This window comes from Colobus angolensis, unplaced genomic scaffold, assembly GCF_000951035.1.
Source record: "Colobus angolensis palliatus isolate OR3802 unplaced genomic scaffold, Cang.pa_1.0 Scaffold11, whole genome shotgun sequence".
Lineage (NCBI taxonomy): Eukaryota > Metazoa > Chordata > Mammalia > Primates > Cercopithecidae > Colobus > Colobus angolensis.
Genome location: NW_012112030.1, coordinates 11,404,302 through 11,419,806, shown reverse-complemented (window position 1 = coordinate 11,419,806; position 15,505 = coordinate 11,404,302). Strand labels below are relative to the sequence as shown.

General features: G+C 37.8%; 1 protein-coding gene across 2 annotated transcripts in view; it reads right to left on the bottom strand.

The window, feature by feature from the left end:
• PTPRO (protein tyrosine phosphatase, receptor type, O) overlaps positions 1 to 15,505 on the bottom strand; it is a 278,428-nt gene that overhangs the window by 48,594 nt on the left and 214,329 nt on the right. For both annotated transcript variants that reach the window (XM_011954422.1, XM_011954430.1), the window contains exons 13-15: positions 7,818 to 7,957; positions 5,293 to 5,425; positions 2,829 to 2,949 (exon numbers count right to left, since the gene is read on the bottom strand). In XM_011954422.1, the coding sequence (XP_011809812.1) occupies positions 2,829 to 2,949; positions 5,293 to 5,425; positions 7,818 to 7,957 (394 nt within the window). The remainder of the gene's footprint in view (positions 1 to 2,828; positions 2,950 to 5,292; positions 5,426 to 7,817; positions 7,958 to 15,505) is intronic.

Genomic DNA, 15,505 nt, shown 5'->3' with positions numbered 1-15,505 from the left:
CTGGCTCTCCTTGCTCCCCAGCCTGCAGATGGCCTATTGTGGGACCTTGTGATCATGTGAGTTAATACTTAATAAACTCCCACATATTTATATATGTATATATATCCCATTAGTTTTGTCTCTCTAGAGATCTCTAATACAATTTCCAAAACTGAAGTCTTGATGTTCTCCCAACTCTGACCTGGAATCCTCTTTCAGTTGATGGCAGCTCCATCCTTTCAAGTGTTTGGGCCAAAAACCTGGAGTTAGCCTCAACTCTTTGTTTGTTTGTTTGTTTGTTTGTTTTTCAAGATGGAATTTCACTCTTGTTGCCCAGGCTGGAGTGCAATGGCGCAATCTTGGCTCACTGCAACCTCCGCCTCCTGGTTTCAAGCAATTCCCCTATCTTTGCCTCCCGAGTAGCTGGGATTATAGGCATGCGCCACCATGCCCAGCTAATTTTGTATTTTTAGTAGAGACAGGGTTTCTCCATGTTGGTCAGGCTGGTCTCCAACTCCCAACCACAGGTGATCTGCCCGGCTGAGCCTCCCAAAGTGCTAGCATTACAGCCTCAACTCCTTTTTTCATTTCCATTCCCCCTCCCCCATCAACTTATTAGCAAATCCTGTTGCTCCTATTTTCAAAATACTTCCAGAATCTGATGGCTTCTCTCTGACTTAGTGTTGCTACTCTGGACTGAACTATTACCATCTCTTGCCTGGATTCCTGGCTACCACGATTGATATGCCTGTCTCTGTCCTTGCCTCAGTGCAGCCTGTTTTCTACATAAAAGTCAAAATGAAAGTGTTAAATTTAAGTCAGATGCTGTCAATCTTCTGCCCCAGAGCCTGCAATGCCTGCTCATTTTACTGAGTAAAAGCCAAAGTCCAAACGGCATATGAAGCCCTGTATGACTTGACATCTCCTTCTACTCTTGTCTTCTTCCGCTTTAGTCACAACGGCCCCTCTGCTACACTTTGAACATCCCAGTCGTGCTCCTACCCCAGGACCTTTACACCAGCTGTTCTTGCTACTGGGCACACTCTTCCCACAAATAACACAGGCTGCCTCCCTCATGTGCTTCGAGTATTTGCTCCAATGCCACTATTTCAGTGGAGCCTACTCTCCCCCCAGGAACCGTATCCCCACACTGGTACTGCTTATCTCCCTTACTTGGTTTTGTTTCCTTTCTTTATCACCTGCTAACATAAGGTGCAGTCCTTTTACTTATATCTGTATTGTTTATTGTCTTTTTCTTCTGCTAGATTATGAGCTCCATGAAGGCACTTTTTTTTTGTCTGTTTCATATACTGTCATATATGTATCAATATTTGTAATATGAACACATGAAGTTTCAGTGACTTACACAAATTCCCACAAGTTGGAAGTCAAGATTCAACCTCAGGGAGGCAGAACATGGTGACTCATGCCTGTAGTCCCAGCACTTTGGCAGGCTGAGGCAGGCAGATGACTTAAGGTCAGGAGTTCGAGACCAGCCTGGCCAACATGGCGAAACCCCGTCTCTACTAAAAATACAAAAATTAGCTAGGCCTACTGGTGTGTGCCTGTAATCCCAGCTACTCAGGCGAAGAATCGCTTGAACCTGAGAAGCGGAGCTTGCAGTGAGCCGAGATGGCGCCATTGCACTCCAGCCTGGGTGACAGAGTGAGACTCTGTCTCAAAAAAAAAAAAAAAAAAAAGATTTGACCTCAAGGAGTGTAATTTCAGAGCTCTCCACTGTAGTTACAGTGCAATCCCACATCTCTTCTTACCCTTTTAAGATTTATTCAAATGCCAACTTTCAAGAAGTTAATTTTGAATTTCAGAATTAGTCTTTATTCTCTACTTTCATGGCATCCTGTTTTTAATTCTCCTTATGCTACATGTCAGCTTATGCCTTTAAATATATCTATCTATTCTATTCATATATCCAGCTAAGTAGATAAGTTCCTTGTGGACAGCTTTGATGTCTGATTTTTCTTTGTATATGCCATGTCAGGCACTGATTAGATCACTGTTGAATGGATGAATTTATTTATGAATATGTCAGTGAAAGACCTCTGAGACAGGAGAAAAATGTTAATTTATAATTCAGTAGTTTAACATTGGGCAAATATAAATGTTAATCAAATTTCCCAAACCAAGTAGTATTCAAATAAGCAACAGTTTTTAAGGGCATTGATCGATTGTTCTGATAATACAGGAGGCCACAGAAACTACTTGAGAATGTGCTCTGATGAGCAATATATCAGTGGTCAAAGGAACAGGGAAGCACTGAAATCATAAATCAAAGGCATTTCTAATTGCAAGAAAAACTAAGCTGGCTGCAACTCTGAGTAACAGGAATAAAACTAATAGAGATTGCTAATGGACCTAATCATAAACTGTACAAATATTTTCCAATAAAACAGCTTAAAATTATGGAGAGGATTTTCCTCCCCGTTCTGTCTTGATATCTCCATTTTTATTAACTTTTTTCATTAATATACCGAACAGACATAGATATTTCTTTTACTCCAAATGTGTTCTGAAAGTACCCAAATGTGTTCTGAAAGTACCCAAATGTGTTCTGAAAGTACCCAAATGTAATGGATCCCCATATATGGGCTACTTCAAATGCCAAGATTGATAGCAAGAGGTCTGACTTTGTGTAAACAAGCAATCGTTTGCTTTCTCATTTCAATGGTAATATTTTCCAATATAATGCTTCAAAGTCTATTTAGAAAACACACAAAATAGAAACAGACACTGAAAACTAAAATCAACTTTGGTCTGCAAAAACAATATATACATGGCAGATAAAGATATTTTAAAGATTGTGGATAAAAGATTAGTAAAACTTAACTTACCTAGCCATCTGCAGATGCTTTTTCCTAAGAATAATGAGGGTAACAAGCAACAGTCCAATTAAAAGTGTGCTAAGGATGGCCAGCACGGAGATCACTACCACATTGGGATTCATCTCTGTAACTAAAGAGATAAGTCGTGCATTTTCATCATAGGTTCTGTTATAGGGAACTAAACAGAACCATTCATTGTTTTCCATTTAGTTTTAAGAACAATGAACTTACGATGATATCAATAATAGTAACAATCATGTTCCCCAAGCCAACAATGACCTCTTCCTGGTCAACTGTAACTTAGCAAACTAGACTGATAAGTGGTATTCAGGTGTCTGGAAGAATTGAGTCCATTTCAAAGGCCTAAAGGATATTCTTGCACAGGGAAACTGAAGAATGAAGAATACCTGTGCCACAGTTCAAATTCATTTGAAAGCTAAAAATATAGAAGTCATTATCATGCATTATCATTTTCTAACATTTTCGCAAGCTTAGAGGATGGCAACCTCTTATTTTGTGCCCATGATTTTGAAGTCAGAAAGCACCATTATAAACTTTGCTTACCACTAATAATGTATATGAAAAAGACATTAGCAAACTACCATCTGCTGAAGCACTTAACACATTACTAGAAGCAGGCATTCTGATGATCCATGGCCATATGTTTAGAGGTTTTCCATCTGCACAACTCAAGAGATTAAACCTATTAATAGGTTGTAGAGCCCTGAAGAACAGGGGTCATGTCCTTTTCATGTACTCTATATAAAGACTTGTCTCCTATGGCACTTACACATTGTCTACTTCTTCATACTACACGGAAGAACAGGATATCAAAGGCAGGAACATAAGTTAAATATTCTTATAAAACTTTTCAAAATGGGCCTGAGGACTCATACGATCTTTTGCATTGATCATAAAATCACAGAACGAGCGGGCGCATCTGATCCCTAAGGTTTTGGGTACTTATTACTTCCTATTTGGGCCAGCTTGGCTCCAGTTTATGAGTAGATCGCTTCAACAGAAAGAATAATAGACTCATGGTCAGAAGAGTTTGTTCACTTGAGTACTGCTATTTGGAGAGAAGCCATTTCATCTGTTCTGTGGGCCTCATTTTCCTCATCTGTAAATAAGTTTAATAATATCACCTGTTGTGCTACGTTGTCATGGAGCTGACAAGGAATGATGGGCATTAAGATACAGTTGACCCTTGAACAAAATGAGTTTGAACCGTGCAGGTTCACATATATATGGATTATCTTTCCTCCCTGCCACCCTTGAGACAGCAAGACCAAACTCTCCTCTTCCTCCTCCTCCTCAGCCTACTGAATGTGAAGACCATGAGGAAGATCTTTATGAAGATCTCCTTCCACTTAATGAATAGTTCATGTATTTTCTCTTCCTTATGATTTTCTTAATAACATTTTCTTTTCTCTAGCTTACTTTATTGTAAGAATACAATATATAATAAGTGTAACATACCAAAATGTGTTAATCAACTGTCTGTATTATTGGTAAGACTTTGGGTCAACAGTAGTCTATGAATAGTTAAGTTTTGGGAGAGTCAACAATTATACGTGGATTTTCAACTATGCAGGGGTTGGCACTTCTAACTCTCATTATTCATGATCAACTGTATACTTTAGAAAGTGTACAAGGATGTAGGAATGAGAGACCATTAAAATACTTCGCAGGTATATTTTTTGTCCTCTTTTCTGAAAAAACAAAAATTAAAAACAGAAAAAGAAAAAGAAAAAAGAAAACAGTTCACTGCAGTCATCCCTGAATATAGCAACTAAATATATGACTAATATTATAGAAATGGAACTAAACCAGTAAAATTATGAGTGGCTTTGTTACAAGAGGCTTCATAGAGGGTCTCAGGTTGCAGAATCAGACTCTAACAAACTAGGAGTAACACATGTAATACAACTAAGTAAAGAATAAGGAAATAAACAGCATCATTCCAGACCTTTCGTTAATCTCTAATTTTCCCACTTATACTTTTGGTTGGATTGGAAACTTTCTTGCTTTGACCCAGTTATAATTATGTCATTCTCTGATCAGTGACAGATTAAGACCAAGGCTAAACAGATGAAATTGGATTGATAGGAGTACTGTGCCTATTCCTGAAGAAGATGAGATGAGTTAGCAGCTAGCATTTAGACAGCACATACTAAGGATTTATGTATTTTATTTCTAAGTTTCAAGACAACTCAGAAAGTTACATATTATTATTCCAATTTTACGGATGAAAGAAAAGCTCAGAGGCACCAAATGTCTTTCTCTAATGCCATAGGTAGTAAGTGCACTTTGGCATTGAAATTAAGGACTCTGACCCCGAAGCTTGGGATTTCTTGGTGGAATAGTGGCACAAATACATATATATATATTCAAAAAGAAAAAGTGAGAAAAATACTGAAAAAAATATGGAAAGAACTTCGAAAGACCAGATTCCACTAATGTGTATAATTACCCATTGTTGAGACGGCTATGAACGTAGGGACACTGGGGCTATCATGGCTAAAGCTGGTGACACTACAATTATAGGCAGTGGCAGGAAGAAGACTGGAGATGGTCACGACATGGGAAGCAACAGCAACCGGTTCCTGGGTTTCAGAAAATAAGATAAATTTTGTGTTATCTTCATCTATATTTTAAAAATATATATTTCATAGTTGAGTTGGTAATAGATTGACAGAGTAAAAAATTTACAAGATGACAAAGAATAGCATTGAAAAATGTTTCCTTTTTTCCCCATTCCTGATCTGACCAATTCCCTTCCATGGAAGCAGCCATTGTCAGGCATTATTTTTCTTCCCATATGCATTTTATGGATGTACAAACATATGACACTGTTAAAAAACATAAGTGATGGCTTAGCTTACACAATGTTCCACTTTTTTTTTACCTTAGTTATCAATATATTTTGGTGCTTTTTCCATATCAGTGCAGATTAAGCTGTTTTATTCTTTTTAAGGGCTGGATAGAAATCCGTTGAAAGGACATACAGTACTTTATTTAATGAGCCCCCGTTGATGAACGCATAAATGGTGTGTGATTTTTTGCTATTGCAAACAATCCTACAATGAACATCATTTCACAAATTTGGGAAGACACACACATGTACATATAGAGACACACACACACACATATATACACATATATACACACAATGTATGCATGTAATTTGTATGTATGTGTGAACGTACACACATACACATATATTCTTTGCTAGTGTCATATTCTTTGAACTGCTGAGTCAAAAAGTGTACATTTAAAATTTTGATTGCTGAATCAAAAAGTACACATTTAAAATTTTGAAAGCTATTGAAAAATGGTTCTCTATAGGCGTTTTTCAAGTTACTCAACTATGGCATCAATGCGTGACAATGCCTGCCTCCCTACATTCTTTCCAACACCATACATTCATAAACTCTGAGCTTTTCCATTATTACTAATGAAAATTGTATTTTGTAGTTTTATTTTGCATTTTTTTAAACCATAAGTGAGGTCGCTCAATTTTTCATCTGTTCAAGAGACTTCTGTATTTATTTTCCTATGAAATATTTGTTTTGGGTTGTTGATCTTTACCTTTTTGACTTGTAGCAATTCTTTATATATTAAGGACACTACCCCTTTGTCTGCATTCTTAGCTTTTATATAACATCCACTAAAACATGGCAACTATCCGCACTAAGAAACATTTAGTATTAACCTATTCTTGAGTCAAAAAAGTTGCTAACTTGGTGGACCCATGACTAGACCAGTGACAAGTACTACTGTACAATAGCAAAAGATGAGCCAGCATCATTTTCAAAACAAGATTTTGAAACACCCTTGCATAAAGAGATGACAGCCATCAGTATTTTCTTCCACTTCCTTTGCTTTCACTATTCTACAAAAGAATTATTCTAAGGAAAGACTTTTGCTAACAGGACTCAGTTGTAGTATGTAGCTAACTAACCATTGTTTTCTTAAAGGAAGGCATCACTGTAGTTATAGAGAAGAAAATCCATTATTGGCAGAGCAGTTATTCTCCAAATGGATTCTTAGAATAGGGAAAATTCAGCTGTTCAGTACAAATCAACAAGAGATATATTCATAGAAGAGAATCTCAAAAGGAGAAAGGAATCAAAGCAAATTATCTTAGCATTCAATATGAAAAGATTTGCACTCCCAGCAATCCTTTTTTCTTCTCAATCTCATGAACTTCATTATTTAAAAAAAATCAATTACTTATGTTCACAGTATTAGTCTACACACTGTATTATGTAAAATCCCTAACAAATCTGTCCTTTTCCTTCCACCTCTGGCTGTGAAATATTTTTTCCTTGTGGCATTGCCACTCCTAGAACTGCAGGTTCATCTCTTTCCTTGCATTCATTCTGACCTGGTGAACAGCTCTGTTTATCACATCCGCCATTTGTAATTCTAGAACTTTAGCAACAGCCTTCTCTCAGTCTTCATTTTGCAGCAAGACTGTCCCCCTTACAAACTAGATATGCACGTTTCTTTTAAATTCTCTTGGTAGTATGGACCTCTCTTGTGGTACTTACATTTTACTTTACTTTTTTTTTATACTTATGCAATGTCCACACCATATAAAAATGTTTTGAAGGCAAATATTGGCTCTATCATGTGTGTTCTACACAGTGCCTTTTATATATTTGGCAATTGGTTCATATTTGTTAAATTATATTTTATATGGTAGGGTCGTCCTTCCCTTGATCAATTCAATGGCCTACGACCTTTATTCCTTTCTCTGACCTGGAGTGGCTTATGAATTAGGAACAAGCGATACAGACAAAGATAAACTTTCTCATAACAACTTGTGGGCTTGGTCTAAGCATACTGTTAATTTCTATCCCTGAAACACAAAAGAGCAAATAAACAGTTTTCATTTTATATAGCTCAAAGAAATAGAAGATTCTTATTTTGCCCAGATAATTAGCCTTAATTAAAATTAACTGAGAAAAGGTAGATCAAAAGGTACAGTACCTGAAGTTTGGTTTTCTGACTGGAGCCAACTTGTTGACAGAAAACTTCAAAGAAATCAGCTACTCCCTCTTCCACCCACAGCAAAGTCACTGAAGTCTGCGTTTTGTTCACTGCGAAGAGTGATTTTGGTGGAGCTGGTTCTGAGCAAAAAAAAAAGTTTAAAAAAATTTAATTTAACATATTCTTTCTTCTTTCACTAATAAGCAGGTGAAGCATCCCCCAAATTCAAACATAGGTAGGTAAGAGCACCATAAAGACTTCATATTGCTTTTGAAATATGTCCTTGCATAAAGATAGCTATCTAACTTGGAAGGCAGAATATTTTGCCTTTTCTCCCTTCCATTGTTTTACTTCTCTTTTCAGAACACTTCTGTTTTCTACTTCAGTTTCATCACAGACATAATCTATTAATAGTTTCTGTGTCATTTATACTGGAGTTAGTATTGCCCTGATTATACAGAACTTTCTGGATGAGAAACAAAAATCTGCACTTAATAAAGGTGGAGAAAAATGAAATTTGGTGTGTTTCCTTTTAATGATGAGATGCAGTTTGGTATTTAGCCAACAACCTGTCTTCCTTTCTCTGGAAACTATTTGGAACAATTCAGACAGAAAAATGGCTGCTTGAAAATTTAGTCAAAATTAAAAAAGATAAAGCTAAACAGATAGTATGATTTTTTTTTTTTTTTGAGGTGGGGTCTCACTCTGTCACCCAGGCTGGAGTGCAGTAGTGCGAACACAGCTCACTGCAGCCTCATCTTCTTTGGCTCAAGTGATCCTCCTGCCTCAACTTCCCAAGTAACTGGGAATACCTGGCTTATTTTTGTATTTTTTTTATAGAGACAGAGTTTTGCCGTGTTGCTCAGGCTGGTCTCAAACTCCTGGGCTTCAGCAATCCACCCGCTTTGGCCTCCCAAAGTACTGGGATTACAGGTGTGAGCCATCGTGCCCGGCCAATAATATAATTTTTTAAGAAAATAATTGATAGAAGAGGATTGGATGATTAATAAAATGTTAGAGATAGATTTTTATCTTAGACATTTTATCTTGATAATAAATAAATCCATTCGTCCAGGAAGCTGTGTTGTCTGTCCTCTTCATACTTATTTCTAGTAATTGAGTCACTGGCATTGTTCTCTTGAGACCAAAAAACTCTGCCTGTTCCTCAATTCTAATAGTCATCTTCTGTCTCATTCTCCATTGCTGAATGTCTCCTGGTCTTCTGCCTGTGATGCTGTCTTTTGGATGTTGTCTTTCTCTCCAAGTTCCCCAGTATGCACAGTGCTGTGCCTGAACTCAAGGTCTTAAGCTGGGGTCCCTGTTACCTGCTCTCAGACCTCCTGACATTGCTTATTTGAACATATTGTATCTTGCTGCTAGGTTCACATAACAGCATCCTCCATCCACCTGTATGCGCCTGTCAGACAACTACCCACTTGTTGTAGGTTTCTTCCTGCTTGTTACTTGGATTTTTTCATTTTCTGTCCCACTCTCCTAAGTCTGTTCTCCAGCTCCTATGCTTTAGAGGTGCTTAAAAGAGTCCTGTCGGCCATTTCACTGCTTTGACAGGTACACATCTTTGTGTGGGAAGATTTGAACCTTGTTTCTAGAATATCATCATTATGGCTCTGCCCAGGACCAAGAAGTATGTCAAAATCATTCTTGACATGATTTATCATAGATTATCTAAACTTATAGCTGACTAAAAAGAAGCATGTTTCTTTTCTGCAGCAACTTGACAAGGTTAGACAGAAGAGTTGAAGGAGGGAAGAGATGAGTTCATCTTAGGCAAGCAAAATTCACAATAGATGTCAGCACCACTTTTTCACTTGTCATGAGTTGTCCAGTCCTCCCCACATTGTATTGTCCCGCTTCTGCTCTGATGAAGACTGCCAGTGAAACACAGAGGTCAATTTCCACTTCTCATTTCCTTTATAGCTGCCATTGCTAATAGGGGTATGTCCTTCAGGGATTCTGACTCATGTGGAACTTGGATCTATGGAACCAAGTGTGAAGTTGTTGGGGACATAGATGAATGGTTAGTTAGGCTGAGCCTGGGCTTTTCATTTTTAAAAATGCACGCTGCAGAATTGTTCCTCAGTCACAATTCTGAGGCTCTCCCCTTATTTCTCAGTCCCAGAGAGCACATCTTCTAAAAACTCTTGTTACCTTTTCCTTTAATCTTTTTTTTTTCTTGAGACGGAGTCTTGCTCTGTCACCAGGCTGGAGTGCCGTGGTGCAGTCTCGGCTCACTGCAACCTCCGCCTCCCGGGTTCAAAAAATTCTCCTGCCACAGCCTCCTGAGTAGCTGGGACTATAGGCATGTGCCACCACGCCCAGCTAATTTTTTTTGTATTTTCAGTAGAGACGGAGTTTCACCATGTTGGCCAGGATGGTCTCGATCTCCTGTTGTTGTGATCTGCCTGCCTTAGCCTCCCAAAGTGCTGGGAGCTAGGATTACAGGCATGAGCCACCACGCCCTGCCTCCTTTGATGTATATTTAAATTATATTGCATGTCCAGACTTTTGTCATCACACTTATTGATCATCACAAACTTGCTGTACCTCTTTTTCCCTGGCTCTAATCAGTTCTTTCTTCATTTTGTCAATGATGGATGAAAATCACCTTAAAATGCCATTTTGCCATGTTAAATCCTATCTGTGCATTGTTTGTGGTATCAGATCCAAACATACCATGTCTTTAAGATCCTGCTTAAATTGGCTGCATGTTATCCATCCAGCTTCACCACCATTCCTAACACACAAATGTGCTGCCTCCTGGGAAAGCTAGTCTTCTCACTGACCTTCAGGGGGGCAGTGCTCTATGTCAGCCCACGTTTACGTTCAATCATTATGCTCTTTATTCTGCTCATTCGAAGATTAAGAAAAAGTCTTACCACCTCCTTGAAGTCTCATTTGATGACTCTTTCTCTTGATGATTTATCCCTTCTCTGACATTCTACTGCCTTTAATTATTTCCTATGTAATCTATGTGAGTGAAGGCCTGACTCTAGTAGATCCTATTAGACTCTTTAAGAATAGAGGTCATGTGTTATAAATGACTTTGTCTTCATTTGAAGTAGCCACCTACATGTACTCAATAAATCTTATTTATCGGCTGATTTAAAACATGAGTCAAGATTCATCAACCAAAAGAGGAAGATTCAAGCACCAGGCAAGACCAGACATGCTGGGGTTGTATCTTAATGTTCTCTTCTGTTTTTATGGTGATCGTGTAGATAAAATCATCAAATTTCAGGGACAGAGTCAAGAACTGTCATGAATTATTGCAAGAGCTCCCAGTGGTCCAAGGAATACGACATGAATACTGCAGTGAGGGTTTCCTTTGTTCTGGCTGAGAATGTGGCTGTAGGTGATACGATCCTCAGGAAAATCTCCTAAAGGTCTGGGACATCTAACAGCCACATAACAAATTTTTCTTTTTGGGTGGACTATGAAGGCAATGGATTATTTCAAGGTCCCTGCACCTATTATCACTGTGCTCTTTTTCTGAAAGATGTTTGCATGTCAGCTCTGTAGGTCAATGAATAACATACACTAATCACCTGCTTGAGGACTGTTCAGGATCTCCGTGATAGGTGTGCTTCCCTAAATTAATCAGGCAGAAATTTAACTCTGGTATCCCAAAGGAAACAAAGAAAGTTATTACAATTTATTGTTATTATAATTATGAACTTATTACTATTATAAGATTTCACAAGTGAAAGTATAATTGAATTGGGAGTTCTTTTAATTAGATTTTCCTACTCAAGACAACAACTGTCCCAGGAAATGTTTTAAAATGTAAGACTTGGAATGTGAATTGTCCAACACAGCCACTAGCCACATATAGTTGTTGTGTACTTGAAATGTGGCTAGTCTAAATTGATAGGTGCTGTGAATGTAAAATACGGACAGAATTTCGAAGACTTAGTATGAGAAAAGAATAAAATCTCTCATTAATAATTACTTATATTGATTATATGTTGGAACAATACGACGTTGGATATATTTGGTTACATAAAGTGTATTGAATTCAATTTTAACTGTTTCTTATTACTAATTTTTAATGTGGCTACTAGAAAATTGAAAATTATACATGTGGCTCTTATTATGTTTCAAATGAACAGTACTGAGTTAGAGCATTTCTTCTTATTGCCTAGAGTAGAAGTCTGGAAATTCCTGGCAAAAACTGGCTGGAGTGGTCCCACATCTCATGAGAAGTCAAGGCCAGCTCAGTGCCACAGCCTAGGATGGGTTAGATCAAGCTTGTCCAACCCATGGCCTGTAGGCTGCATGCCACCCAGAATGGCTTTGGATGCAGCCCAACACAAATTCATAAACTTTCTCAAAACATTGTGAGATTTTTTTTGTGATTTTTTTTTGATTCATCAGTGTTAGTGTATTTTATGTGTGGCCCAAGACAATTCTTCTTCTTCCAGTGTGGCACATGGAAGCCAAAAGCCAAAAGGCTGGACACCCCTGGTTTACATGACTCATGTTCTCCATCCTCAGAGGCACAAAACTAAAGTGGATAGTGGCTAAATATTATTTAGGCAATTGCATATGATAGGGAACACAATGACATCAAAAGCATTTTGATTGCTTTCTATCTTTGTTATGGGATGAATTATATCCCCTCCCCTAAATTCATATGCTGAAACCCTAACCCTCAGTACCTCAGAATGTGACTGAATTTTATTATTATTATTATTTTTTTTGAGGCAGAGTCTTGCTCTGTCGCCCAGGCTGGGGTGCAGTGGCATGATCTTGGCTCACTGCAACCTCCACCTCCCAGATTCAAGCGATCTTCCCACCTCAGCCTCCTGAGTAGCTGGGACTACAGGGACCTGCCACCATGCTGGGCTAATTTTTGTATTTTTAGTAGAACAATGGTTTCACCCTGTTGGCCACGCTAGTCTCGAACTCCCGACCTCAAGCGATCCACCCATCTCAGCCTCCCAAAGCGTTGGGATTACAGTCGTGAGCCACCACACCCGGGGTGAATAGGGCTTTTAAAGAGGTGATTAATTTAAATGAAGTTGTTAGCATATGTCCTAATCTAATCAGACTGGTGTCCTTACAAGAGGAGGAAATATAGACAGTAAAGAGATGTATGTGCACAAAGAAAAGACCGAGTGAGGACCCAGTTACAAAGTGATCATCTCCAAGCCTCAGGAGAAGCCTACTCTGCTCACACGTGGACCTTGAACTTCCGGACTCCAGATCTGTGAGAAAACAAATTTCTGTTGTTTAAGTCACCCAGTCTGTGGTATTTTGCTATGGCAGCCCTAGCAGACTAATACAGTCTCTCACTATTCAAAATACCAAATATGTCCCTTTCTGCACATGAGGGTTTAAACCCTATAAAATATCAAATATAGTCTATCTTCTAAAGCAGAAGGATAGGAAAACCCCAAAAATGTTGTGAATAGTAAATGAAATTTAAGACAATGCATACACAAACACTTTATATAATATAAAGTCATGTAGATATTAGTTATAGAACATCTCCTGGCTATTGCTTTTTACCTCTCTAAATGACATATTCAGTCTTAACATTTTCAATATTCTCATGCTCCAAAATGTCAAATTTCCTTTTGTTTGAAATAATTTCATAGTCCATGATATTTGGTGTGAGTACCTAGGTATATGGGTAACGGGGATTGACCTACCATGTTCATAAAATGAGGTATAGATATAGGGTTGTTTGCTTTTAAATACCCTCTAAAAGCTTTCTAACATTGCTGGTGTTCCGCTCAAATAGCTGGCCGTCCCTATTTTTTCTTCTCTCTCATTCCATACCTGTCTGGGTTTGGACTGGGAATCCAATCTAATTTTATAAGAAAATCAAGTACCATGCATAGAATATGGGCAGACTGGAAGGCTGAAGGCCATCTCTACCATTTAATTTAGATTGGATTATGAGAGGCTCAAGCTGTTGCCTGGGATCTCTGGGGAGTGAAAGTGACCTTCCTGAAGTACGACCTAGTATCTGATTCTTATTCTGTGCTCTGGCAGCAAATCTCTTCCTTTTCTTGGGAATTGCAAAGGGAATAGTCAGATGCAATATTTAGCCTAGGAGCAGAATGTAATGTGTTTATTGTCTAAAACCCATCTTTCTCTGATAGCTATTACATTGTTTCTTCTTTTAATGTGACTCATTAATTTAGCTGCCTAGGGAGTAATGTTTATGAGGACAAGATTATATCCATAAGGACCAGCGTGGTGAGTCATTTTACAAATGTGTGACATTGGTAATAAGGAAAATTAAGTAGAAAAGCATTGTTGAAATTATCTTAATCCATGACCCACATAACAAAATTTGTTTTCAATCTCTAGCCTCACTGATAACAATTTTCTAGGATGCTCTTCATATGCAAAGCATAATTGTTAACATCTATATTGTAATAAGTCTTTTAAATTTATTTTTATTTTCCTCAACTCAAGCAACTCTATATTAACCAGTATAAGTCATATAGCATATTCGACTTGGCCAAAGGAAGCATCTGCAACTTAAGCAGTGTAGGCTGCAGAAATTATGCTCAAGTTGGTGAAATAACATCTGCAAAAGAAAGCACTACCTGAAAGGAAAATAAACAAGAGGTACAGAAATTATTTAGGGTGAGTTAAGATTGATATGCAATGAAATTAAGGAGAGAAATATTTATAAACAGCAGAAGCCTTTGTTAGACCTGAAGTTTATTCGACCTTTTCTTGTTGACTTAGGGAAATTATTTTCCTAGACACATTTAACATGTAATTTGAACATTTAAAAAAAATACCAGGAAATAAAAAAAAAATTCAGGCAAATATTCAGCACCTGAGAACACATTAAATTATGAGGCCTTTTTCCTATATATAAAAATAAAATTTTCTCAGGAGTTGGAAATGTCTGTCATTTTCATTACTTTTTAACTATATTCTTTTTTTTTTTTTTTTTGAGACAGACTCTTACTCTGTCACCCAGACTGGAGTGCAATAGCGCAATCTCGGCACACAGCAACCTCTGCTCCTGGGTTCAAAAAATTCTCCTGCCTCAGCGTCCTGAATAGCTGGGATTACAGGTACCCACAACTATGCCCAGCTAATTTTTGTATTTTTAGTAGAAATGGGGTTTCACCATGTTGGCCAGACTGTTCTAGAGCTCCTGACCTCAAGTAATCTGCCTGCCTTGGCCTCCCAAAGTGCTGGGATTACAGGCAGTGAGCCACCGTGCCCAGCCTTACCTATATTCTTTATGGATTAGAGATAGCAAGCACAATATCCTCTCTGTGAATCACTAGGTGGGTTGATAGTTTTAGTACCTTACGTAACTTCTAAAGATCAATAGAGTTTTTCAGAGAAAGCTCCCATTTAACACTACTTAGTTCCTTTTTCTTTTTAATTTTTAAAAATTTGCGTATGTTTATGGGATACTAGTGTAATTTCGTTATATACATAGATTGCATAGTGGTGAAGTCAGGGCTTTCAGGATATTCATTACCTACATAACATACATTGTACCTACTAAATAATTTCTCATCATCCACCCACTTCCCACCCCTTCACTTTTCTGATTCTCTTTGCTTAGTTTCAAAACAAATATCTGAATTCCTCCTTTTCAATGGTTCCAGGAATATGTGCTTTTACTTAGCATTTTTATTTTGTTAGGAGTCATATATTGCAAAATTCTTAGAAAAAGATCA